At 45.2% G+C, this 24,663-nt stretch overlaps 1 protein-coding gene across 1 annotated transcript; it reads right to left on the reverse strand.

The window, feature by feature from the left end:
• On the reverse strand, positions 1-22,557 carry creg1 (cellular repressor of E1A-stimulated genes 1). The gene is made up of 4 exons (XM_086006887.1): positions 22,217-22,557; positions 8,670-8,789; positions 7,774-7,978; positions 1-644 (listed from the first exon to the last, which is right to left on the reverse strand). The coding sequence occupies exons 1-4, from the start codon at positions 22,487-22,489 to the stop codon at positions 628-630; spliced, it is 615 nt and encodes a 204-aa protein (XP_085863013.1). The 5' UTR covers positions 22,490-22,557; the 3' UTR covers positions 1-627.
• Between the last annotated feature and the right edge of the window lie 2,106 nt (positions 22,558-24,663).

A 24,663-nucleotide genomic window follows, 5' to 3' on the forward strand; every position in this document is an offset into this window, starting at 1 on the left:
TCTAGTGCATTTACATTTTTAATCAAAAATAGGCATGTTTTAAATTCAACATTTTCTCATGCAATATTAAAATGAGCACAACCAATAGCATGTAGAGAGCATTACAGCATCCAGTGTTTTTGATTCAATGTGCTTCTCCCTGGTTTACATTTTTCTTGAGATAGTTACATTTACATAAATCTGTAAAGAAAATTCCATCATTGTTCTAATTTAAGCAAATATCTCAATGCAATTATCTTAATTTATTCTCAACTTCATACATTGCTGATTATAGAAAAATCTAGTTATAAGCAACTTTGTTCCAACCCATTACAAATAATAGGATTTTCATGTATTTCATTTATATAAAGTACAAAAAGGCATTTTATTAATTAAACGGAGGGGATTTCCAGGTTTGTTTTAAGGAAATAAAACAGAATTTTAATATACCCAAATCTGCAAGATTGTTCTAGCAACATTATTTTAAGAAAATCTGCAAGATCACTTCTAATGATTGATTTCTTTAATTGGCTCGAAGTGGCACTCATAGCACAAGTTCCCTTTCCAGTGCAGCGATCTTAAGTTGAGGGAAATCCTGAAAAAGCCAGAGTGTATTTTATTCTGATCTGTTCCATTCGTCGTCAACATTCACGATTTCCTTTCACCTACAATAAGCAACCAGAATGTTACAATGAAGTAAAGGGCAAGTACATTTATATAAGATGTGCTTTCTATAAAAGGGAGAAACATACATGATCTTATTGAATGGCAGAGCAGGCCTACTCCTATTTCTTATACTAAGGTGGTCAGGTAGATCACAAGTTAGGTATAATGTCTGTTACTCGTTTATATTATAATGTGTTTAAACTCTAGCTTCAGTGACTGCTGAATGTATGCCAACTGAATCAAATGTAGTGCGGTATTTTGTGCTGTGCTTGCACATTTTAGAACTGCCAGTACTAATGTCAATTACTGCACCTTAAAAGGGTTCCATCATAAGGAATTTCTACTCAAGTCAAAAATCACTTCATATCTCCCAATTTACAGTTATGAAGTGTAAAGTGGATCAATTTGTAGGGAATCCAATATGAGAACAGCAATGGAATTATAATTTCAAACTGGGTTTGAAACACTGATCTTCAGGCATTGTGTGCACCTGCACCACAGAATGGCTCTTGCGCTATAATGCAAAGTCAGCTAGTTTAAATACACTTCTGGTGCACACAACTTGCTGGTGGGGTTGAGTTATCCAGCAACAACAGCTGTTATGGGGCTGCTGATAACCCTTAAAGGGGAACTAGCCACAAAGGTAAAACATTCTGCTCTGAAGGTATCTCTGCAGACGGTACAGAAAAGGGTACCATAACAAAGAGAGCTAATGTTTTACCTGTGGCCTGTACCTGACAGCATGTGAGGAAGAATGTTTCTGAACTATTCAAGGCTGGATAAGGTGTACTTACACTTTGTATTATGTAACAGTTACCTTACATGGCATTTTATTAGCACTACAATGCAAATGAGGTACAACATCACAGAGAAAATGTCAGCTCTCTAGCAACCATTTATTTACTTTCCAAACACAAAGGCCGGCCTGTATTTTACCAGGGCACTCTACATTGCTGCTATAATACTCCATTTGCCCACGAAATGTATAAAGCAGCAAATACCAAGCACACTGCTAACACACATTGTTAGCTGCTGGTCCAGACACTTGGGTTATACATATGGTCTTTATTATAACATTTACTCCTGTTCCATCTACTTGCTGGATGTCACACATAACCAGTGGTAGAAAATACAAACAGGAGGGGGTTCATCCAAGTTGTGGCTCGACCCTTTATGAGGAGGGGGCCCTGGAGATTCTTGGTATATTGGTAATAGTCAGGGAAGGTGAGGTCAAGGGCCTCCTCCAAGCTCATTCGTTGCTTTTCATTTTTCCGTGTCTTAGTCACACTTTCACAGATATACATTGCAGCCCAACAACAACTTGCATTGATATAGCACTTTTAACGTAGAAAAAAATCCCAGGACGATTCAGAGAGGTGTAACCAGACAAAAATGTATACTGAGACAGAGGAGCTATTCAGAGGGTGAAGAGGCTGATTACCCTTACCCTGAGACTATGCTCCCTTGTTCTAGACACTCCAGCCAGGGGAAACAACCTCTCAGCATCTACCTTGTCAATCCCCCTCAGAATCTTGTATGTTTCAATGAGATCACACCTCATTCTTCTAAACTCCAGAGAGTATAGGCCCAATCTACTCAATCTCTCCTCATAGGACAACCCTCTCATCCCAGGGATCAATCTAGTGAACCTTCGTTGCACCGCCTCTAAGGCAAGTATGTCCTTTCTTAGATAAGGAGACCAAAACTGTGCACAGTACTCCAGGTGTGGTCTCACCAAAGCCCTGTACAATTGTAGCAAGACTTCCTTACTCTTGTACTCCAAACCCCTTGCAATAAAGGCCAACATGTAATTTGCCTTCCTAATTGCTTGCTGTACCTGCATGCTTTGTGTTTCCTGTACGAGGACAGCGAAATCTCTCTGAACACCAACATTTAATAGTTTCTCACCATTTAAAAGACATTCTGTTTTTCGATTCTTCTTACCAAAGTGAAGATACAGCTGTCTCAGCAATGCCACATCTGTAACATCCAGGCATCTTACTCAAATGATTACAGGCCCAGGCAAATACTACATCAAAACCTATGGTGCCTGACATTTTGGAGCAATCTACAGGCTTAAGTATTGGGCCAACTCCATCTCTAGAGGTAACCACTGACGCACAACAACCATCACGCTAACTTCCTCTACCCACTAGGAAAGCAGTTAGATGGAGTATGTTAGGAAGAAGAGGACACTCACAATACAGTCACAGGGGAAGCACTGGATGTCACGGTACAGGATCTTTTGGCCGTATTTGCACAAAAAGTTAATTTAAATGTGTCGTTATACCTGGTATATTCATGCAAGTAAAAGAGACGTCCGAGATGGTAGGTAGCCAAGATGCTAATGCACCAGCTTTGATTATGTTTCTTCTTAGACTGGAAATAAGCAATTCATCAACTTGTCTCAGCAATTGATAAAATGCCACACATTATGTTGCAAGATTTTAGATCTCTTTCTGGACACGAACAGCCAGGAAATAAAGCACAATTACCAACACTGACCAGCAACATTCCCGCTAAGTTGCGCAGCAGTCTGGAGGTCCTACGCAGGCCGCTCACTGGCTTTTCAATGGGAATAACAGCGCATGCACAAAAATTTTAATGGGCCGTGCTGCCAGTTAAAGGGACCACGCATAAAAAAAGTTACAGGGAACATTGCTGACAAGTCTTTTGGGGAAAAACAGGATGTTGTGCAGTCAGGCAAAATTTTTTTACAGGAGGATGGAAGATAGGACCAGCTACACATTGATGGAAGTGGAACCCCCTTCTATTCATTAAATGGTTGGGGCCCAAAAAGACACATAGGAACAGGAGTAGGCCATTGAGCCCCTCGAGCCTGTTCTGCCATTCAATGAGATCATGGTTGATCTGCAACCTAACTCCACATACCTGCCTTTGGCCCATAACCCTTAATACCTTTAGTTAACAAAAAGCTATCAATCTCCAATTTTAAATTAACAACTGATCTTCAGAGAGTTCCAAACTTCTACCACCCTTTGTGTGTAGAAGTGTTTCCTAGTTTCACTCCTAAAAGGTCTGGCTCCAATTTTTAGACTATGCCCTCTAGTCTTAGAATCCCCAACCAGCAGAAATAGTTTCTCTCTATCTACCCTATCTGCTCCCCTTAATATCTTGAAAACTTCGATCAGATCACCCCTTAACCTTCTAAATTCTAGGGAATACAACCCTAATTTGTGTAATCTCTCCTCGTAACTTAGCCCTTGAAATTTGGGCATCATTCTGGTAAACCTACGCTGCACTCGCTCCAAGGCCAATATATCCTTCCTAAGTTGTGGTGCCCAGAACTGCTCACAGTCTCGAGAAGAGCTTGGAGTGGGGGGGAGGGGAAGGAAAGGATACAGTTGTCGTGGTCAATTTAGGAAGCAATGACATAGGTAGAACTAGGAATGAGGTTCTGCTGAGAGAGATTGAAGAGCTAGGGTCGAAATTAAAACGCGGAATCTCATAGGTAATAATCTCTGGATTGTTACCTGAGCCATGCGCAAATTGGCATAGGGACAAACAGGTTAGAAGGTTAAATGCGTGGCTGAAAGAGTGGTGTGGGAAACATAGAAGATAGGAGCAGGAGTAGGCCATTCGGCCCTTCGAGCCTGCTCCGCCAGGGGTTTTAATTCATGGGGCACTGGCACCAGTACTGGGGAAAGAGGGAGCTGTTAGCGGGGACGGGCTCCACTTAAACAGGGCTGGGACCAGTATCCTGGCGAATTGAATAACTAGGGCAGTAGATAGGGCTTTAAACTAATGAAGGCGGGGGGGGGGGGGGCGATGGGAGGATTCAGGAAAGGGTAAATTCAAAAGCAGCAAGAGAAATGTCACGGCTGTAGAGCAGAGTAGTGATCTGGGTAAAGATAAGCAGAGTGGGTCAGGAAGGGATAGAAAGATTAATAAAGGTACTAGGGCATTAGTGACTAAAGTGACATCAGGGAAAAATAGAAAAAAGTTAAAGCTAAAAGTACGATATCTGAACGCACAAAGCATTCGCAACAAAATAGATGAATTAACAGCGCAGATAGAAATAAACGGGTTTGATTTAATAGAGACGTGGTTGCCGAGTGAGCAAGGTTGGGAACTAAATATTCCAGGATATCGGACTACTAGAAGAGACAGGCAGAAATGGAAAAGGAGGAGGGGTAGCCCTGATAATAAGGAGGGAATAAAGACAGTAAAGTGAAAGGATCTTGGCTCGGAAAAACAAAATGTAGAATCAGTTTGGGTGGAGCTAAGAAACAACAAGGGGCAGAAAGCACGAGTGGGAGTAGTCTATAGGCCCCCTAACAGTGGCTGTAGTGTTGGGCAGAGTATAAATCAGGGAATTAGAGATGCATGTAACAAGGGTAATACAGTAATCATGGGGGACTTTAACTTTCATATAGACTGGGCAAACCAAATTTGCAGAAATAGTGCAGAGGAAGAGTTCATGGACTGCATTCAAGATAGATTTCTAGATCAGTAGGTCAAGGAACCTACGAGGGAATTGGCTATTTTAGATCTAGTACTGTGCAATGAGACAGGGTTAATTAATAACCTTGTAGTATATGATAGAATTTTATGTTGAGTTTGAGAGTGATTTCGTTAAGTCCGAAACAAGGGTCCTAAACCTGAACAAAGCAAACTACATAGGTATGAGAGGCGAGTTGGCTATGGCAGGTTGGGAAACTAGGTTAAGATATGACAGTAGAAAAGCAATAGCAAACACTTAAAGAAATAATTCATAATTTGCAACGAATATACATTCCCTTAAGGAATAAAAACTCCACAGGAAACATGGTCCAACCGTGGCTAACGAGAAATTAAATGATAGTGTTAAAGAAGCTTATAATTTGACAAAACGAGTTGTAAGCCTGAGGATTGGGAGGATTTTAGAATTCAACAAAGGAGGACCAAGAAATTGATAAAGAAAGGGAAAATAGAATGAGAATAAACTAGTGAGAGACATAAAAACAGACTGTAAACGCTTCTATAGGTATGTAAAAAGGAAAAGATTAGAGAAAGTTAATGTGGGTCCCTTACAGGCTGAGACAGAAGAAATTATAATGGGGGATAAGGAAATGGCAGAGAAATTAAACAAATACTTTGCATCTGTCTTCACGGAAGAAGACGCAAAAAACTTAGTGGAGAACCAAGGGTCGAGCGAGAATGAGGAATTGAAAGAAAATAGTATTAGTTAAAAAAAAAGTACTGGAGAAATTAATGGGACTGAAAGCCAATAAATCCCCTGGACCTGATGGCCTACATCCTAGGATTTTGAAAGAGATGGCTATAGAGATAGTGGATGTATTGGTTGTCATTTTCTAAAATTCCATAGATTCTAGAACGGTTCCCGTGGATTGGAAGGTAGCAAATGTAACCCCACTATTTAAGAAAGGAGGGAGAGAGAAAACGGGGAACTACAGACTAGTTAGCCTGACATCAATAGGAGGGAAAATACTAGAAACTATTATTAAGGACATGGTAACAGGGCACTTAGAAAATAGTAATAGGATTAGGCAGAGTCAACACAAATTTATGAAAGGGAAATCGTGTTTGATAAATCTGTTAAGAATTTTTTTTAGGTTGTAACTAGCAGAATAGATAAGGGGAAACCAGTGGATGTGGCGTATTTGGATTTTCAGAAGGCATTCGCTAAGGTGCCACACAAGAGGTTATTAAACAAAATTAGGACTCATGGGAATGGGGATAATATACTAGCTTTTCACCATTTAGAAAGTACCCTGTTCTATCCTTTTTCAGTCCAAAGTGGATGACCTCACATTTGCCTACATTGGTCATATGTGGCATCAATAATGTCCTGTGCTTTGCAGAATCCAACCAGACTGTAAAACTGAAGAGCACTCTCATATTGCTGCATGTTTTCTGTGGGGACGTTATGAATTGAGAGGCCTGAGCAAACAAGTCATTTGCCACCTGCAGGATGCAAATGTGGACCGCAGGTTGGGTAGTTTAGCAGGTATCTCCCGCTGTTGCTTATAACGACCTAATTACTTAAAGGCTAGAGCTTTAATTGTCACAAGCACCAGGATGTATTAGGATGTGCACAGAGCATAAAATGGCAATGCAGGGAGCCAGCTTCCAATATGCGGCAGCACTGAAGATTTATCAGACCCATGTCTTTATGTTTCGTAACCTTAAATTGCTTAAATAGGATTTTAACTAGTCCAACGTGCATTTATATAGCATCTTTAACATAGTGAAACGCACGTAGGTACTTTGCTGGAGGTAACAGGCATTGATCAGGAGCCGAGGAACGCTAAAGGGGGGGGTGTGGTGGTGACTGAAGGCATGGCTAAAGAGGTCAATTTTGAGGAGGTTTTGAAGGGGAGCGGGGTAGTGCGTGGGGGTTTGAGTAATAAAATTCCAGAAATGCAGGGGCATGATAGCTGAAGGCTCTATCACCAATGGTGGAATGGGGGTGGCATGCCACTCGCACCCAAAAAAAACCTGAATAAAACCATCCCATGAAATTCTATTTTTAAAAAATTAAAGGATAATTGGAATGACTTCAGAATTGGCATCTCAACTTAGGGTTCAAATCAAGATTTCTTCCTGCTACCCGGTAACAAGATTGCTGGCATGTAAATCACACCAAGTATCTATTATTATTATTCAGTGCTCTTAATTAAAATGCTGTGCTTAAAAGAAGCAATGATTTGCTTTTTAAGTATCAGCATAACTATCTTCATTTTTCATGTACTACTTTGAACAATTCTTTGTAATAACAGCTTCATTCTAAATCAGCCAGTCTCTCCTCCCTCCAGATCAGCTGGAGTAAAGCGCAACAGTGAGGATATAGTGCCGTCATTGCCACATGGGAAATAGGCCAAGGAAATAGAGTGATACACGACTTGTTTTTAATTGGCACATTAATCGTGATAATCATCACTATTTATGATTCTAACACAAATTAACACATATTGCTCCTTTTAAAATGAGCAAAATAAAACTTCAGTTTATTCAAAATTCCTGCAGGGTTGTGTTATTATGAACAGATTGAATAACTACTGGCTTTGCTTTGTTTGGAAATTTGGGCAGTTGCACAAGGACTGAGCACTAAAGCAGGATCCAACCCGTCGCTACAAACTGCAATATAAGGTAGGAACTTTTTACCAGTCAAATTCCTTTTATATTCAGGCTTGACATTGTAGTACTCCTCCGGTGTTACTGTTTTAGCTCCACCAAAGTAATCCAGGACCCAAATGTTGGTAATGTTGAGCTTGGCAAAGTACCATCCATGATCATGTGGCCAGTCAACCATTGCTGGATGTCGGCTGAAGAGAGCCTCTTTGGCAAAGTTGATTTCTGCCTTGTTCACCTGAAAAATTTACATGCATAAAATATTTTTTCCTCTGTTGTAATCTGAAGGAAACTGGAAATGTTATTCACAAGAATACTTTTCAGTTTATCATGCTTAGGATGGTATCACAGAACAAAGCCAGCACGAAATTGCATAATTGAGTAGGTGTGGGTTAATTGTACCGAATTGTCTCACCCTCATAACAAGAGCATAGTGGCTGGCGTGCAAGTGGAGTGAGCGCAGGTGACTGAAGGTATTGCAAAATTACAAGCTGTGGCATATATTTCTGAACCCAGAATAGACATCTTTGTTAGGGCGAATGCACAAAAATTGCATCTTTATTGCAAGACCTACAAAACAGTCTCAGTAATCCAAAGATCTATTTAACACACAACAGGAAAAGATTAAAATTCTGTAAAAAGAAACTCGCAGCACAGAGCACCAACAATTGGCGCCACAGAGTGCTGGAATGTTGGTTCAATTTTCTGACATTTCACTGAATTCCCTATCTCAGTCACACTGCTGTGGGAGGAAAAACTGTCACTGGGACTACTGTTGCATGCCCCCAAGCACCCAGTTGGAACACATTAACTGAGAACCAGCAGCAGAAAGTCCTCCTGCCAAAGCAAGAGAGATTTTGTTGAACAGTGGAAGGAAGCAGAAGGTGGGGAGGGGGGTGCAGGATTTCTAGTACTAAACTGCAGCATACCAACATCATTGTTCCAGAGAGCATCACACGACAGCAAACTGGACTTTGGGGGTCAAACCCTTGTTTCCTGCAGTAGTCCGTCCCTGCCAAGGACATGACCAGGGATGTTTCTGGATTAGCCTAAAATAAAATTTTAAAAAGTGAGACACAGTAATAGAAAATAGAAATTAAAATGTCAAATTAGCCACAGTAATTCACATCCAGCAAGTAGAATTATAGAACCATAGAATCTTATAGCACTGAAGGCGGCAATTTGGTCCATCATGCCTGTGCTGAGAGAGCTATCCAATTAGTTCCACCCTCCCACTCTTTCCCCATAGCCCTGCAAATTTTTCCTTTTCAAGAATACATCCAATTCCCTTTTGAAAGTTACGACCGAATCTGTAGTGTTCGAGGATCAATAATACTCAGACTGCAGGAGAACAATACAACAGGTATTTACTGAACAGAGAGTAATTCAAGACTGAAATACAGAAGCCTGCTATGGCTTTATATACAGGGGTGGTCACTGCCGGTACTGCAGTATAGAATCAGTTCTTCTCTTAAAGGCACATACACAACAATTCCTCCCCTTTTAGATAAACAGTACATAACATTCATTTAACAACTAAATAATAACTAATTACAATTTTCTCTGCACTATATACATCAACTGAAATAATCATTTATAAGTTCAGTCTTTGAGGAGGCTTCCTGATCCTGACTGGATAGCGCCTTTCTCGAGTATCCTGTTCTTGCGGCAGAGTTGATTCTGGCTCATTGTCATTGGTTGATTCGTCAGCTTCCAATACCACTGCTTCTGAGGTAGACGCAATCTATACTTCGGGTTGATTACCAGGTGCACCTGCTCGTGGTATGGGTTTGGCTTGTTCCTGTGACTCTAGAATCTGGTCAGCATGGCGTCTCACGATGCTCTCTCCAACGTCCACTGTGTACATTAGTGGTCCCTGCTGTGTGCATATCATTCCTGGCTGCCATTTTTCTGTTCGGTAGTCGTGGGCCAAGACTGGTTGCCCTATCTTGAAGCTCCTGGTTGGCTTCTCATTTATGTGCTGGAATTGCTTATCCTCAACATCTCGTCTTATGTTTGGTTTGAGCAAATCCAGGCGACATCTTCGCCTTCGGTTGAAGAACATTATGGCTGGAGCTTGGTTGGTGACTGCATGTGTCGCATTCCGGTAAGCAAACAAGAAATTATCCACGATAGCAAAATACTGCAGATGTTGGAAATCCGAAATAACAACAGAAAATGCTGGAAAAACTCAGCAGGTCAGGCAACATCCGTGGAGAGAAATTTGAGTTGACGTTTCGGGTTGGACCCTTCTTCAAAACTGGAAAGAAAAGAAACTAGATCGGAGGCAGGGCTGCGATCGGACAAAAGAATAAAAGAAACAAAAGAAGTAAAAGAGATTAGAAGCTAGACGAGATAGTAATAGGCTGGGATTAGGTGTAAAGTGTACTGGCAGGGCAAAAGATAGCTGCCAGGTGTGAGAGAGAAACAAAAGGAAAGGGGGGGGGGGGGGGGGGGGAAAGGAGTGGAACAATTACAAGAGAAAATGAAATGGGGGCCGAGCTTATGATCTGAAATTGTTGAACTCGATATCGAGTCCGGAAGGCTGCAGACTGCCTAATCGGAAGATGAGGTGCTGTTCCTCGAGTTTACGTTGAGCTTCCGTGGAACAATACAAGAGGCCAAGGACGGTGAGGTCCGAGTGGGAATGGAGCGGTGAATTAAAATGACAGGCGACCGGAAGCTCGGGGTCACCCTTACGGACTGAACGGAGGTGTTCCGCAAAGCGGTCACCCAATCTGCGTTTGGTCTCCCCAATGTAGAGGAGACCGCATCGTGAGCAGCGAATACAGTATACTAGATTGCGAGAAGTACAAGTAAATCGCTGTTTCACCTGGAAGGGGTGTTTGGGGCCCTGGACAGTGGGAAGGGGGGAGGTATAGGGGCAGGTGTTACATCTCCTCCGCTTGCACGGGAAGGTGCCAGGCGAAGAGGAAGGGCTGTTTGGGGTGATAGAGGAGTGGACTAGGGTGTCTCGGAGGGAGCGGTCCCTGTGGAATGCTGAAAGGGGAGGGGAGGGGAAGATACGTTTGGTGGTGGGATCACTTTGGAGGTAGCGGAAATGCCGGAGGATGATCCGTTGAATGTGGAGGCTGGTGGGGTGAAAGGTGAGGACAAGGGGAACCCTATCGTGGTTCCGGGAGGCAGGGGTGAGGGCAGAAGTGCGGGAGATAGAACTGACACGGTCAAGGGCAGTGTCAACCACAGTAGAGGGGAATCCTCGGTTGCGGAAAAAGGAAGACATGTCTGAAGCACTGGTGTGGAAGGTGGCGTCGTCGGAGCAGATACGGCGGAGGCGGAGAAACTGGGAGAATGGAATAGAGTCCTTACAGGAAGCGGGGTGGGAGGAAGTGTAGTCCAGGTAGCTGTGGGAGTCAGTGGGCTTGTAGTAAATATTGGTCGATAACCTATCCCCAGAGATGGAGACAGAGAAGTCGAGGAAGGGAAGGGAAGAGTCCGAGATGGACCATGTGAAGGTGAGGGAAGGGTGGAAATTGGAGGCAGTGAATGAAATTGTCAAGTTCGGGGCGAGAGCAGGAAACGGCACCGATACAGTCATCAATGTATCGGAAAAAGAGGTGAGGGAGGGGACCCGAGTAGGACTGGAACAAAGATTGTTCCACATAGCCCACGAAAAGGCAGGCATAGCTAGGACCCATGCGGGTACCCATGGCAACGCCTTTGATTTGGAGGAAATGAGTGTGTATTCGCTGCTCACGATGCGGTCTCCTCTACATTGGGGAGACCAAACGCAGATTGGGTGACCGCTTTGCGGAACACCTCCGTTCAGTCCGTAAGGGTGACCCCGAGCTTCCGGTCGCCTGTCATTTTAATTCACCGCTCCATTCCCACTCGGACCTCACCGTCCTTGGCCTCTTGTATTGTTCCACGGAAGCTCAACGTAAACTCGAGGAACAGCACCTCATCTTCCGATTAGGCAGTCTGCAGCCTTCCGGACTCGATATCGAGTTCAACAATTTCAGATCATAAGCTCGGCCCCCATTTCATTTTCTCTTGTAATTGTTCCACTCCTTTCCCCCCCCCCCCCCCCCCTTTCCTTTTGTTTCTCTCTCACACCTGGCAGCTATCTTTTGCCCTGCCAGTACACTTTACACCTAATCCCAGCCTATTACTATCTCGTCTAGCTTCTAATCTCTTTTACTTCTTTTGTTTCTTTTATTCTTTTGTCCGATCGCAGCCCTGCCTCCGATCTAGTTTCTTTTCTTTCCAGTTTTGAAGAAGGGTCCAACCCGAAACGTCAACTCAAATTTCTCTCCACGGATGTTGCCTGACCTGCTGAGTTTTTCCAGCATTTTCTGTTGTTATTTAAGAAATTATCCACCTTGTGTTGTAGTGGTATGTCGTCATTATGCATTGCCTTTATGGCCTTTTTAAAGGTCTAAACAAACCTCTCAGCCAATCCATTTGTGGCTGGATGATATGGGGCAGATGTGTAATGCTTCACCCCATTATTCCTCAGAAACCTCCGGAAATCCTCTGACACAAACTGTGGCCCATTGTCGGAGCAAATCTGTTCTGGCAAGCCATTCCTGGCGAAGATGGTCCGTCGGACTGCAATAGTTTTCTCCGTGGTGGTGGAGGACATTTTGATGACCTCTGGCCATTTCGAATGGGTGTCCACAGCGATTAGGAACATTGAGTCCATAAATGGACCAGCAAAATCAATGTGTACCCGTTGCCATGGAGATGAGGGCCACTCCCATGGATGTAGCGGGGCCTGTGGTGGAGCGTTTTGGATCTTCTGGCATCCTGTGCATCTCTTGGTCATATCCTCGATTTCTTTATCGATTCCCGGCCACCACACAAACGCCCTGGCTAGGCTCTTCATTTTTACCCCTCCCAGATGACCCTCATGAAGCTCATTGAGCACTCTATCTCGCAACTTGGGTGGAATTACCACTCGGGATCCACACATCAAGGTCCCCCGGCACACTGACAGCTGTTCTCTCCTTGGCGAGAATGCTGGCAACAGTGAGTCGCCATGTGCTGGCCATCCCTTCACCGTCAAATCATAGACCTGAGTGTGTATCGGGTCATTTCAGGTTTCCTTCTCTATACTCGAGTTTGTAACAGGTAGACATTCGACTATGGTCGCATGGAATATCTCAACAGGGTCCACTGCAGGTGCTTCCTCTACCGTAGGCAACGGTAGGCGCGACAGCCCATCAGCGTTTCCATGCTGTTTCGTACCCTTGTACTCTATGTCATACTAATGTGCCCCTAGAAAAAGGGACCATCTTTGCAGCTGTTGCGCCGTCATCACCAGAACGCCCTTCTTTGGGTTAAAAATGGAGACCAGGGGCTGATGATCAGTCAGTAGGGTGAATTTCTGCCCGTGCAGATAGTGATTGAACTTCTTCACCCCCACACCAGGCTGAGGGCCTCCCTGTCAATCTGGGAGTAGTTACGCTCGGCTGAGGTTAACGAGCGCGACGCAAAGGCTATTGGCCTCTCTGAACCGTCAGGGAATTCGTGCAACAGCACCGCTCCGATGCCGTAGGGAGACGCATCACATGCTAACCGAATCGGTAGTGTTGGATTGTAGTGGGCCAATACTTCTTTTGAAGTGATTAGGCATTTACATTTCTGAAAGGCACGCTTACATTCATCACTCCATTTCCATGTTACTCCAGGTTGCAGTAGGGTGTTCAGTGGGTGCAGAATTGTGGATAAATTCAGCAAGAACTTATGGTAGTAGTTCACCAACCCGAGGAACGACCTCAGTTGCGACACATTTTCCGGTGCTGGAGCCTTGACTACAGCCTCAATCTTGTCTGGCGACTTATGCAACCCTTCCTCATCAATCATGTGGCCACAATACGAGATTTGTCTCCTGAAGAACTCGCATTTGGGGCGGTTGGCTCGTAGCCCATATTCCTGTAATCTCGTGAGCACCTGCTCCAGGTTGGCAAGGTGTTCACTGTCATTTTCGCCCGTAACCAGGATGTCGTCCAAATAACACTGGGTCCCCGGGATCCCTTGCAGGACTTGTTCCATCGCCCTCTGCCAAATAGTCGGGGCTGATGCTACCCCGAATACCAGTCGATTGTACTGGTAAAGGCCTTTGTGAGTGTTTATCGTGAGGTATTTCCTAGACGCTTCTTCCACCTCCATTTGTAGATACGCTTGGGCCAGATCAATCTTTGTAAAGCGTTTCCCTCCAGATAGTGAGGCGAAAATATCTTCTATCCGTGGAAGTGGATATTGCACTGTGTGCAGGACTGGGTTCACAGTTACCTTGAAGTCCCCACAGATGCGAACCTTCTTCGGTTCCCCAGGCGTGCTGCTCAATGATTTCTTCATTACAGGAACGATGGATGTGGCCCACTCGCTCCAGTCCACCTTGGACAGCACACCCGAACGCTCCAGACTCTCCAGCTCTGCTTCAACGGCTGGGCGGATCGCGTAAGGTACCGGTCAGGCCTTAAAAAATTTTGGGTTTGAGTTATCTTCGAATTTTATCGTTGCCGTTACTCCTTTTAGAGTCCCAAGTCCTTGTTGGAACACCTCTTTCACGTCAGTTAGAATTTTTGACAGTCGTCCAGGTGTGACGTCATCATCCTTTTTATCAGTCACAGTTAGCGCCTGAATGGAATGCCAATCCAATTGTATTTTTCGGATCCATTCACGTCCCAATAATGGTGGTCCGCCATCTGGTAGTATATATAGATACAGTTTCTGTGTTTCCTTGCCGTTGTATTCAACTGGCACCCTTATTTTTCCTCTGGGGTAGACTGCCCCGTGTATGTCTTCAATACAATGGACGTGTCCTTCAAGGGTATGTGTGAGAATAGCCGCTCATAGTCTCGTCGATTCATGACAGTTAGGGCTGATCCTGTGTCCAATTCCATCTTTACTGGGGACCCTGCTATCATGAGGGTGACCCAAATGGTTCGGTGATCCTCCTTTGCGATCACGTTGTGTAACTTTAGACAACTTAGTCTCCTGCTCCCGGAGTCCTTATCACTCTCCTGATCTTCCAAACTACTGTCTGTCAATTTCTTTACTTTCTTGTACTTTTCCTTAGTAGTTCTTGTAGTGTTGGTTTTCTTTCCCGACCTGCAGACTCTTGCTATGTGTCCCATTTTCCCACATTGCCTGCATACTTTGTCCTTAACCCAGCAGTCCTTCTGATCATGGGTTGTTCTGCCGCAGCGATAGCACTTTTCTGCTCCATACGCCATTTCGTTAGCGCTGTATTCCTGTGGTTTCTGTTGTATTTCCGCAGCTTCCCATGCTGCTGCTTCGTAGGATACTGCCACGCTGAAAGCCTGTTCTAGCGTCAGGTCCTTTTCCGAAAGTAGTCGTTTCTGGGTTCCTTCACTCTGGAGCCCGCAGACAAACTTATCCCGCAAGGTGTCTGCCAGTCCTGCTCCGAACTGGCAGTGCTTCGATAACTTGCGTAGTTCCGTAAGATAGTCAGCATTGCTCTCATCTTTGTGCTGGTTTCTTTTATGGAACTTGAATCTTTCTGCTATCAGCAGCGGTGTAGGGTTTAGGTGTTCCTGTAAGATATTAACAATCTCTTCAAAACTTTTCTCCATTGGTTTAGCTGGGGTAATTAAATTCCGCAATAGGCTGTACGTTCTTGTGCCCATCAAATTTAATAATACCGACGCCTTCTTTCCATCGGCCACCTCATTTGCCTTGCAGTACACTTCAATTCTTTCCACATACGTGGTCCAGTCTTCTACCTCGTTGTCGAAAGCAGTGATACTGCCACTCTTCGGCATCTTGAGTGATTTAAAATGGCGCCTCCCGCGCTTTTCCTTCTTCCCCAATGGAATAAAATGGCGCCTCCCGCGCTTTTCCTTCTTCCCCTTGTTGCCACGCTGCTCCTAGCATTCTGCAGGGTAATGGCGGCGACCCGCGGCTTTGGCGCGTATCACTTTTCCTTCCCCGCGTTCTATCCTCTCCACGATGCCCTGTTCTCGAGCACCGACCGCGCCCCGTGCACTCCACCCTCTCTCTCTCTCTTCCTCCCGACAACGCTGCACGGCCCCTTTGCAGAGCCGCTCGATCGAACCCGAGCCCGCCGCAGTCCGGAAGGGTCAGCGCACTACCTGCTACCAGCACGACTTGCTGGAACACCTCGACTGGGGAGCCAGGCCCAGCTCTCCACAGCCTCCCCTGCAACTCTCCGATGGATCCCTGGGCGGTTGCCCGCGGTCGACGCTCGCTGTTCTGACTTCGACCTCCAAGAAGCTTCTCTTCAGGGAAAAGATCCCCGTGAGGTGATGCAGCACTGCAGGTGAGTTTGAACCTGCCTGTCGCCAGTGTAGTGTCCGAGGATCAATAATACTCAGACTGCAGGAGGACAATACAACAGGTATTTACTGAACAGAGAGTAATTCAAGACTGAAATACAGAAGCCTGCTATGGCTTTATATACAGGGGTGGTCACTGCCGGTACTGCAGTATAGAATCAGTTCTTCTCTTAAAGGCACATACACAACAGAATCTGCTTCAACAAGCCTTACAGGCAGTGCATTCCAGATCATTAAAATTCTCTAATAACATTTCTCCTCATCTCCCCTCTGATTCTTTTGCCACTTACTTTAAATGTGTCCTCTTGTTACTTACCCTCCTGCCAGTGGAAACAGTTTCTGCTGCACGCCATCAAAAAGCCCTCAAGTTTGAACACCTCTATTAATTCTCCAGTTAACCTTCCCTACTCTAGGGGAAGGAGCCCAACGTCTCTAGTCTCTCCATATAACTGAACTCCCTCATCCTTTTATCATCCTATAAATCTCCCCTGTACCCTTTCTAAAGTGTGGTGCCCAGAATTGGATTCAATATGCCAACTGAGGCTTAGTGATTTATAAAGGTTTAATCAGTTTATAAATGTTTAGCATAAGTTCCTTGCTTTTGTACTCTATGCTTTAATAACGGCTTTATCAGCTTGTTCTGCCACCTTCAAAGATTTGTGTATGTGAACCCCCAGGGTTACCAGAGTTATTCAAGTAACGCTTGAGCTGCCGGGCAAGCCTCTGTTCCTGCACCCTCTTTAAAACTGTACCATTTAGTATACATTTCTTCTCCTCGTTCTTCCTCCCAAAATGCATCACTTCACAGTTCTCGGCATTAAATTTCATCTACCATGTGTCTGTCCATTTCACCAGTCTGTATATGTCCTCCTGAAGTCTGCTACTCACTATTTACTGCATTTCATCTGGTACTATCCTCCCCACTGCTTACTACATTTCTAAGTTTTGTGTCATCTGCAAACTTTGAAATTGTGCTCCCTAACCCAAGACCAGGTCATTATTATATAGCAAAGAGAGCAGTGGTCCTAATACCGACCCCTGGGGACACCACAGTATACTTCCCACCCAGTCTGAAAAACAACCGTTCACCACTACTCTCTTCTTAGCCAAGTTTGTATCCATGCAACCACTGCCCCTTTAATCCCATGAGCATCAATTTGCTAACAAGTCTATTATACGGCACTTTATAAAACACCCACATGCACAACAGCAACTGCACTACCTTCATCAACCCGCTCCTTTATTTCATCGAAGATCTGGATCAAGTTTGTTAAGACACGATTTGCCTTTAACAAGGCTGTCATTTATTAACCCATGTTTTTCCAAAGTAAAAATTAATTTTGTCCCAGATTATGGTGAAAGTGAAATCTAAATATCTTGATTGTTTTGGAAAATGTACTGAAAATATGTGATTTTAAAACATTTTTCTTGTGCCCCAGTGTAGCACAATTCAATCTATTGATCAATCCACAGAATACTGGGATTACAAATAGATTTCAGGATTACCAATGGATTTCAGGATTGATTTTTTTTATTCATTCATGGGATGTGGGCAGTGCTGGCAAGGCCAGAATTTATTGCCCATCCCTAATTGCCCTTGAGAAGATGGTTAGAGCCGCCTTCTTGAACCGTTGAACCGCTGCAGTCTGTGTGGTGAAGGTACTCCCACAGTGCTGTTAGGGAGGGAGTTCTCGGATTTTGACCCAGCGACGATGAAGGAACGGCGATATATTTCCAAGTCAGAATGGCATGTGACTTGGAGGTGGTGATATTACCATGTGCCTGCTGTCTTTGTCCTTCTAGGTGGAAGAGGTCGCGGGTTTGGGAGGTGCTGTCGAAGAAGCCTTGGTGAGTTGCCGCAGTGCATCTTGTAGATGGTACACACTGCAGCCACGGTACGCCGGTGGTGGAGGGAGTGAAAGTTTAAGGTGGTGGATGGGGTGCCAAAAAGCAGCCTGCTTTGTCCTGGATGGCGTCGAGCTTCTTGAGTGTTGTTGGAGCTGCACTCATCCAGGCAAGTGGAGAGTATTCCATCACACTCCTTACTTGTGCCTTGTAGATGGTGAAAAGGCTTTGGGGAGTCGGGAGGTGAGACACTCGCTGCAGAATATCTAGCCTCTGACCTGCTCTTGTTGCCACAATATTTGTGTGGTTGGTCCAGTTAAGTTTCTGGTTAATGATGACCCCAGGGTGTTGATGGTGGGGGATTCGGTGATGGTAATGCCGTTGAATGTCATGGGGAGGTGGTTAGACTCTCACTTGTTGGAGATAGTCATTGCCTGGCACTTCTGTGGCGCGAATGTTGCCTGCCACTTATCAGTCCAAGCCTGAACGTCGTCCAGGTATTGTTGCATATGGGCATGGAATGCTTCATTATCTGAGGAGTTGTGAATGGTGCTAAACATTCATTCCCTCTACACCTGCTTAATCTTGTGACAATGTCATCATATATGCAGTTAAATCAGGTGTTCGTTAATGCATGTGTGTCTGGCTTTGTCTTTGATGCCTTTAGCAAGTAGGTGTTAAACTACACTTCAAATAGTGTTGTACTGCATTCCTGTGACTGGTTTGGCTTGATTGACTAACTAGCAATATAATTTGGACTAGATATGTGGACTATCCAAAGACAATTTAAATTGTGTCTTATAAATGTTAGACATTAATGGTAGATCCATCTTGGAAATGTGTCTGATGTTTTAACTAATAGAGATTGTACATTGCATTGTATAATACAGGTAACATATTGTGTAGGCTTTCACATTCATCTATCCAACAATGTGAAGTCACTTTTGTCATGTCATAATACTCCTTCAGAGTTATTTAAAATTAAACATTTTCCCTCTTTCAGATTCTAAAATCCCTCCTTTTACAATTGCCTAAAACTTTCTACCCATGTCTCTTTCAAACCTTTTTCCTGCTCATTTCTTGGCTAGTGGAACATTGCCCTTCCACCACTGCTGTTATTTTACCTAATCCACTCTGCAGCAAGAGTGGCTCAACTTCAAGCATATCACAGCTACCCCTCACTTTACTTTTTCTCCCCACATTAGATAATAGCAAGGCAATAAGTTGAATGGACTGAAAGTCATTGTGTGATAAACCAATTGTTTAATGAACTGATTCTAATCGTTTACAAAACCAACCTAGGAGTGAAAAACATTCGGCAAGTTGTTGAAAAAGCCAAAGTTGTTCAGGATACACAGCAGACCATGATATGTAACCTGAAGCACCATTGTCAGTGTCTCATTAGGAGCATGTAAAGAGCTACAGGCGAGAAGTTCGTAACAGTTCAAACAGTAACAAAGTATTTTCTGCCACCTTTCCAGAAACACACTTGAACAAAGTATTACAAAATGTTACATCACTTGAAAATTTCAAAACAAGACTTAAGGAAGGCAATGTCTAACAAATAATTCAATCGAAACATTTCAGTTTCATGCAAAATATATGTATTGATTGAAGATTGGTCAGTGGTCAGAGAACAGCTATACGTACACTAAATGTGACTCACACTGACTCAGCAAAACTTCCAGAATTGCTGCTAATCTGCTCAATGTCATTATCAGCAAGTTGCAGCCCTTCTAGTGGCAATAACAAACAAAACTCATCACACCATCTCCCACTTTAACTCATTCTTTCCTAGGGCTCTGAAACTGTGAAACTTTTAACCTTCCTGTTTTTCCTTTCTCCTAAAATTTGCAGCTTATTTCCAATGTTCTGAGTCTGAAGTTTATTGCTCATGTATCAAATTTTTTCTCACTTTTGTTTCTCTATCTCTGTCGCTACCTTCAGCTCTGTCCTTTATCTCTTAGAAGATTTCTAGACTTTAGATTATAAGAGCAAAACATTGCATGTATATTACTGTCACTACCACGGACACTACAGCTACTGATGCTCCCAGCACTGGCACAGCACGCCTTGCATGGAATGTAAACTATGGATTCAAATGTTCACATAACTAAGAGCTGCCTAATTCAGTACCCAAATCTTATTTTACAATTATTGTGTTAAAGTTTTCAAGCTAATTCATTACTTAAAGCGGGCAGCATACTACTGATACGAAAGCAAAATACTGCGGATGCTGGAAATCTGAAAATACTGACAGTAGGCTCCCGAGATATGGAAAGTGGTCCATGTTGTCCAAGGCCTTGTCGTGGATTTTGATAATCGGGGGCAGTACTGTGTGGCGGGGGCAGGTTGGTAGAGGACCTTTGTCTTACGGATGTTTTGTGTAAGGCCTATGCTCTCGTATGCTTCAGTGAAGGTGTGGACAATGGTTTGGAGTTCGACCACTATTCAAAAAAGGTGGTAGAGAAAAAGCGGGGAATTATAGACCTGTAAGCCTGACATCAGTACTGGGGAAAATGCTAGAGTCCATTATAAAAGATGTAATAGCAGAGCACTTGGAAAGCAGCGACAGGATCGGACAAAGTCAACATGGATTTACAAAAGGTAAATCGTGCTTGACTAATCTACTGGAATTTTTTGAGGATGTAACTGGTAAAATAGATAAGGGAGAACCAGTGGATGTGGTGTATTTGGACTTTCAGAAGGCTTTCGATAAGGTCCCGCATAAGAGATTAGCGTGCAAAATTAAGGCACATGGGATTGGGGGCAAGGTATTGACTTGGATAGAGAACTGGTTGGCGGATAGTTGGAATAAATGGGTCATTTTCCGAGTGGCAGGCAGTGATTAGTGGGGTACTGCAAGGATCAGTCCTAGGACCCCAGCTGTTCACAATATACATTAATGATCTGGACGAGGGAATTGGATGTAATATCTCCAAATTTGCAGACGACACAAAGCTGGGTGGGTGGGTATGCATGCTGTGAGGAGGATGTTGTGAAACTCCAGTACGATTTGGACAGGTTGGGTGATTGGGCAGAAACATGGCAAATGCGCTATAATGTGGATAAATGTGAGGTTATCCACTTTGGTGGCAAAAACAGGAAGGCAGATTATTTGAATGGCAATAGATTGGGAGAAGCGGAAGTGCAAAGAGACCTGGGTGTTCTTGTGCACCAGTCGCTGAAGGTAAGCATGCAGGTGCAGCAGGCAGTTAGGAAGGCAAATAGTATGTTGGCCTTCATAGCAAGAGGGTTCGAGTACAGGAACAAGGATGTCTTGCTGCAGTTGTACAGGGCCTTGGTGAGACCGCACCTTGAGTATTGTGTGCAGTTTTGGTCGCCTTATCCGAGGAAGGACGTTCTTGCCATGGAAGGAGTGCAGCGAAGATTCACCAGGCTGATACCTGGGATGGCAGGAATGACGTATGAGGAAAGATTGGGTCGATTGGGCTTATACTCACTGGAGTTTAGAAGATTGAGAGGGGATCTCATCGAAACCTATAAAATTCTGCCAGGCCTGGACAGACTAGATGCAGGAAGGATGTTTCTGATGGCCGGGGAGTCCAGAACCAGGGGTCATAGTCTAAGGGGTAAGCCATTTAGGACTGAAATGAGGAGGAATTTCTTCACCCAGAGTGGTGAACCTGTGGAATTCTCTGCCACAGAGGGCAGTGGAGGCCAATTCATTAAATATATTCAAGAAGGAGTTGGATATATTTCTTACGGCTAAAGGGATCAAGGGATATGGGGAGAAAGCAGGGACAGGGTACTGAATTTGGATGATCAGCCATGATCTCATTGAATGGCGGAGCAGGCTCGAGGGGCCGAATAGCCTACACCTGCTCCTATCTTCTATGTTTCTATGACTGAGATGAGGAGAAATTTCTTCACTCAAAGGGTGGTGAATCTTTAGAATTCTCTACCCAGTCGTTGAGCATATTCAAGAGATCGATAGATTTTTGAATATTAAGGGAATCAAGGGATATGGGGATAGTGCAGGAAAGTGGAGATGAGGTAGATGATCAGCCATGATCTTATTGAATGGCGAAACAGGCTTGAAAGACCAAATGGCCGACTCCTATTTCTTAAGTTCTTATGCTGCCTGGCCTGAGTATTTCCAGCATTTTCTGTTTTTATTTCAGCACTCTACTAATATGTTCCAAATCATAAATGGTACAGAAAAAAAATCTGTATAATTAAAAGGTGCTCACAGACCACAATCTCAATATGTGTCAGTCACATTGGAAGAAGTGACAGCTGGGGGCTGTCTAGCCTGGGTGACATTCCTGCGCCAGACGGCGGCTACAGCGGGAACGGGCGCGCGCAGCCCCGCTTCTCACCTGCATGTCCTGCACCGAGAGCTCGAGCGGGGTCAGGTAGAGGTAAGGCACTCCGCTGGCCTTCTGCGGTGGCCCGTCGCTCACCGAGAAGATGTTCGCGAAAGCCTGCCCGACGACCGGCTTGTGCGTGGAGATGGTGGCCACCGACCCCCAGTCGCACTTGTGAACGATGAACCGCGCCATTTGGGCCACCTCATCGTGAGGGGGAATGGAGCTGGAGCCTCCGAGGACAGCGAACAAACCCAAGAACGCAGCGACCGTACAACCCGACATCGTCCTGGGCGAGAGTGACGGCCGACAACCAGGCGGCACGTGATCTGCCGGGCACGTGATGTGGACAGGCTGTTTGAGCAGCAACCAGCGTGACCTTTCGCAGCAGTGCACAGAGCTGCACCAATCGGTGCGGAGGGGAGAGAACGGGCAGACCTCCTCGTGGTACTGCTCCTGGGCCTGGCTAAAAAAAACATCAATTGGCCCAGGCAGCGGGCGGTCGAGGGGGTCGTTCAGCCAGATTGCCTGCCGCTCTTCTGCGGCCATGTTCGCGCCCGGGTGGCCCTGGAGATGGAGCACGCGGTGTCCGCCGGCACGCTTGAGTCCTTCCGCGACTGGTGGGCGCCGCGGGGACTGGAGTGCATTATCAACCCGGACAACAAAATTATAATTTGATTTGTTAAGTTTTATTAATTTACAGTCAATTTGTTTATGTACCTATCAAAAGAGCACACAGAGCTGCACCACTCGGTGCGGACGGGAGGGAAGGGGTGGGGGAGGGGCGGGTTGGAGGACTGCCCCTGGGCCTGGCCAAAGTGGCTATTAATAGATCCAGGTAGCGGGCGGTCGAGGGGGTCGTTCGGACCAATTGCCTGCCTCTCTTCCGCGGCTATCTTCGCGCCCGGGTGGCCCTGGAGATGGAGCACGTGGTGTCCGCTGGCACGCTTGAGGCTTTTCGAGACAGGTGGGCGCTGTGGGGACTAGAGTGCATCATCTCCCAGGCCGGGGTGATTATAATTTAAATTGATACGTTTTGATTATTAATCTAGCATTTTTTAAGCTTTCTTTTTTACAGTTCGGCCGGGAGAGCGGGAGGCTCCGCTCGGCAATGCAGAGAGCCCTGCAGACGGAGAAAAGTGTCAACCAGAGTCTGCCGGATCTGCACAAACCCTCCACTGGGAGCGCCGACCCTCATCTGTATGAATTCCTGGAGACCCGCTATCCGGATGAACAAGTGAAGACGACCAGAAGCTTGTAGAGACTGGGACCCCTGCCTTGTAGGCATGAGGGCTTGTGACTTTGTACAAAGAGCGGGGGGGAAAACTTACATACGAATTAGGAGCAGGAGTGGGCCACTCGGCCCCTCGAGCCTGCTCCGCCATTCAATCAGATCGTGGCTGGTAACTGTTCACCTGTCATTATTAAAATGTGGAATGCATGTGAAGTGCATATTTTAAAGAGATGTAATTCGCTTTATTTGTACTTGAAATCTTCTCCACAGAGATGGAATATTTTGGGGTAATAAAGCCCATATCTTCGAAGTAAAAAAAAAAGGAAAAAAAAGCAATCAGCATGACCTTTCGCAGCAGTACACAGAGCTGCACCACTCGGTGCAGAGGGGAGGGGAGCGGGCGGGTCGGAGGACCTCCTCGTAGGACTGCTCCTGGGCCTGGCCAAAGTGGCCATTAATAGGTCTAGGAAGCGGGCAATCGAGGGGGTCGTTTGGCCCGATTGCCTGCCTCTCTTCCGCGGCTATGTTCGCGCCCGGGTGGTCCTGGAGATGGAGCTCACAGTGTCCGCCGGCACGCTTGAGTCCTTCCGCGACCGGTGGGCGCCGCGGGGACTGGAGTGCATCATCACCCCGGACAACACAATTTTAATTTAATTTGTTAAGTTTCATTAATTTACAGTTGATTTGGTTTTAACCAAAAGAGCAAAAGAGTAGCAGCAACCAGCATGACCTTCCACAGCAGTACACAGAGCTGCACCACTCGGTGCGGAGGGAAGCGGGCAGATCGGAGGACCTCCTCGTAGGACTGCTCCTGGGCCTGGCAAAGGTAGCCATAAACAGGTCCAGGCAGCGGGCAGTCGAGGGGGTCGTTCGGCCCGATTGCTTGCCTCTCTTCCGCGGCCATGTTCGCGCTTGGGTGGCCCTGGAGATGGAGCACGCAGTGTCTGCTGGCACGCTCGAGGCCTTCCGCAACCGGTGGGCGCCGCGGGGACTGGAGTGCTTTCAGCCCGGCCAATCAAATTTTAATTTAATTTGTTAAGTTTTATTTAAAGTTATTTTAGTTACAGACTATTTGTTTAATCACCAAAATCAGAAGAGTACACCGAGCTGCACAAAATTCATTTGTGCACACATCCGTGTACAGTATACTTAAAGCTGCACATTCACATGTATTATTTTGCAAGGCTGCATCAGTGGCAGGGCGACTACCTAGGGTTACCAACTG

The sequence above is a fragment of the Somniosus microcephalus genome, chromosome 14 (assembly GCF_052327205.1).
Source record: "Somniosus microcephalus isolate GS21.2 chromosome 14, FLI_Smic_1.0, whole genome shotgun sequence".
In the NCBI taxonomy this organism is placed as follows: domain Eukaryota; kingdom Metazoa; phylum Chordata; class Chondrichthyes; order Squaliformes; family Somniosidae; genus Somniosus; species Somniosus microcephalus.

Bases quoted from the DNA above. Each gene is read 5' to 3' on its own strand.
- creg1 (XM_086006887.1), bottom strand. From the start codon at position 22,489: ATGTCGGGTTGTACGGTCGCTGCGTTCTTGGGTTTGTTCGCTGTCCTC. The intron at 8,790-22,216 runs GTGAGAAGCGGG...ATTTTATTTTAG, and splicing joins TCTCGGTGCAGGACATGCAG to GCTAATCCAGAAACATCCCT. The intron at 7,979-8,669 runs GTATGCTGCAGT...TAAATTTTTCAG, and splicing joins TCTCTGGAACAATGATGTTG to GTGAACAAGGCAGAAATCAA.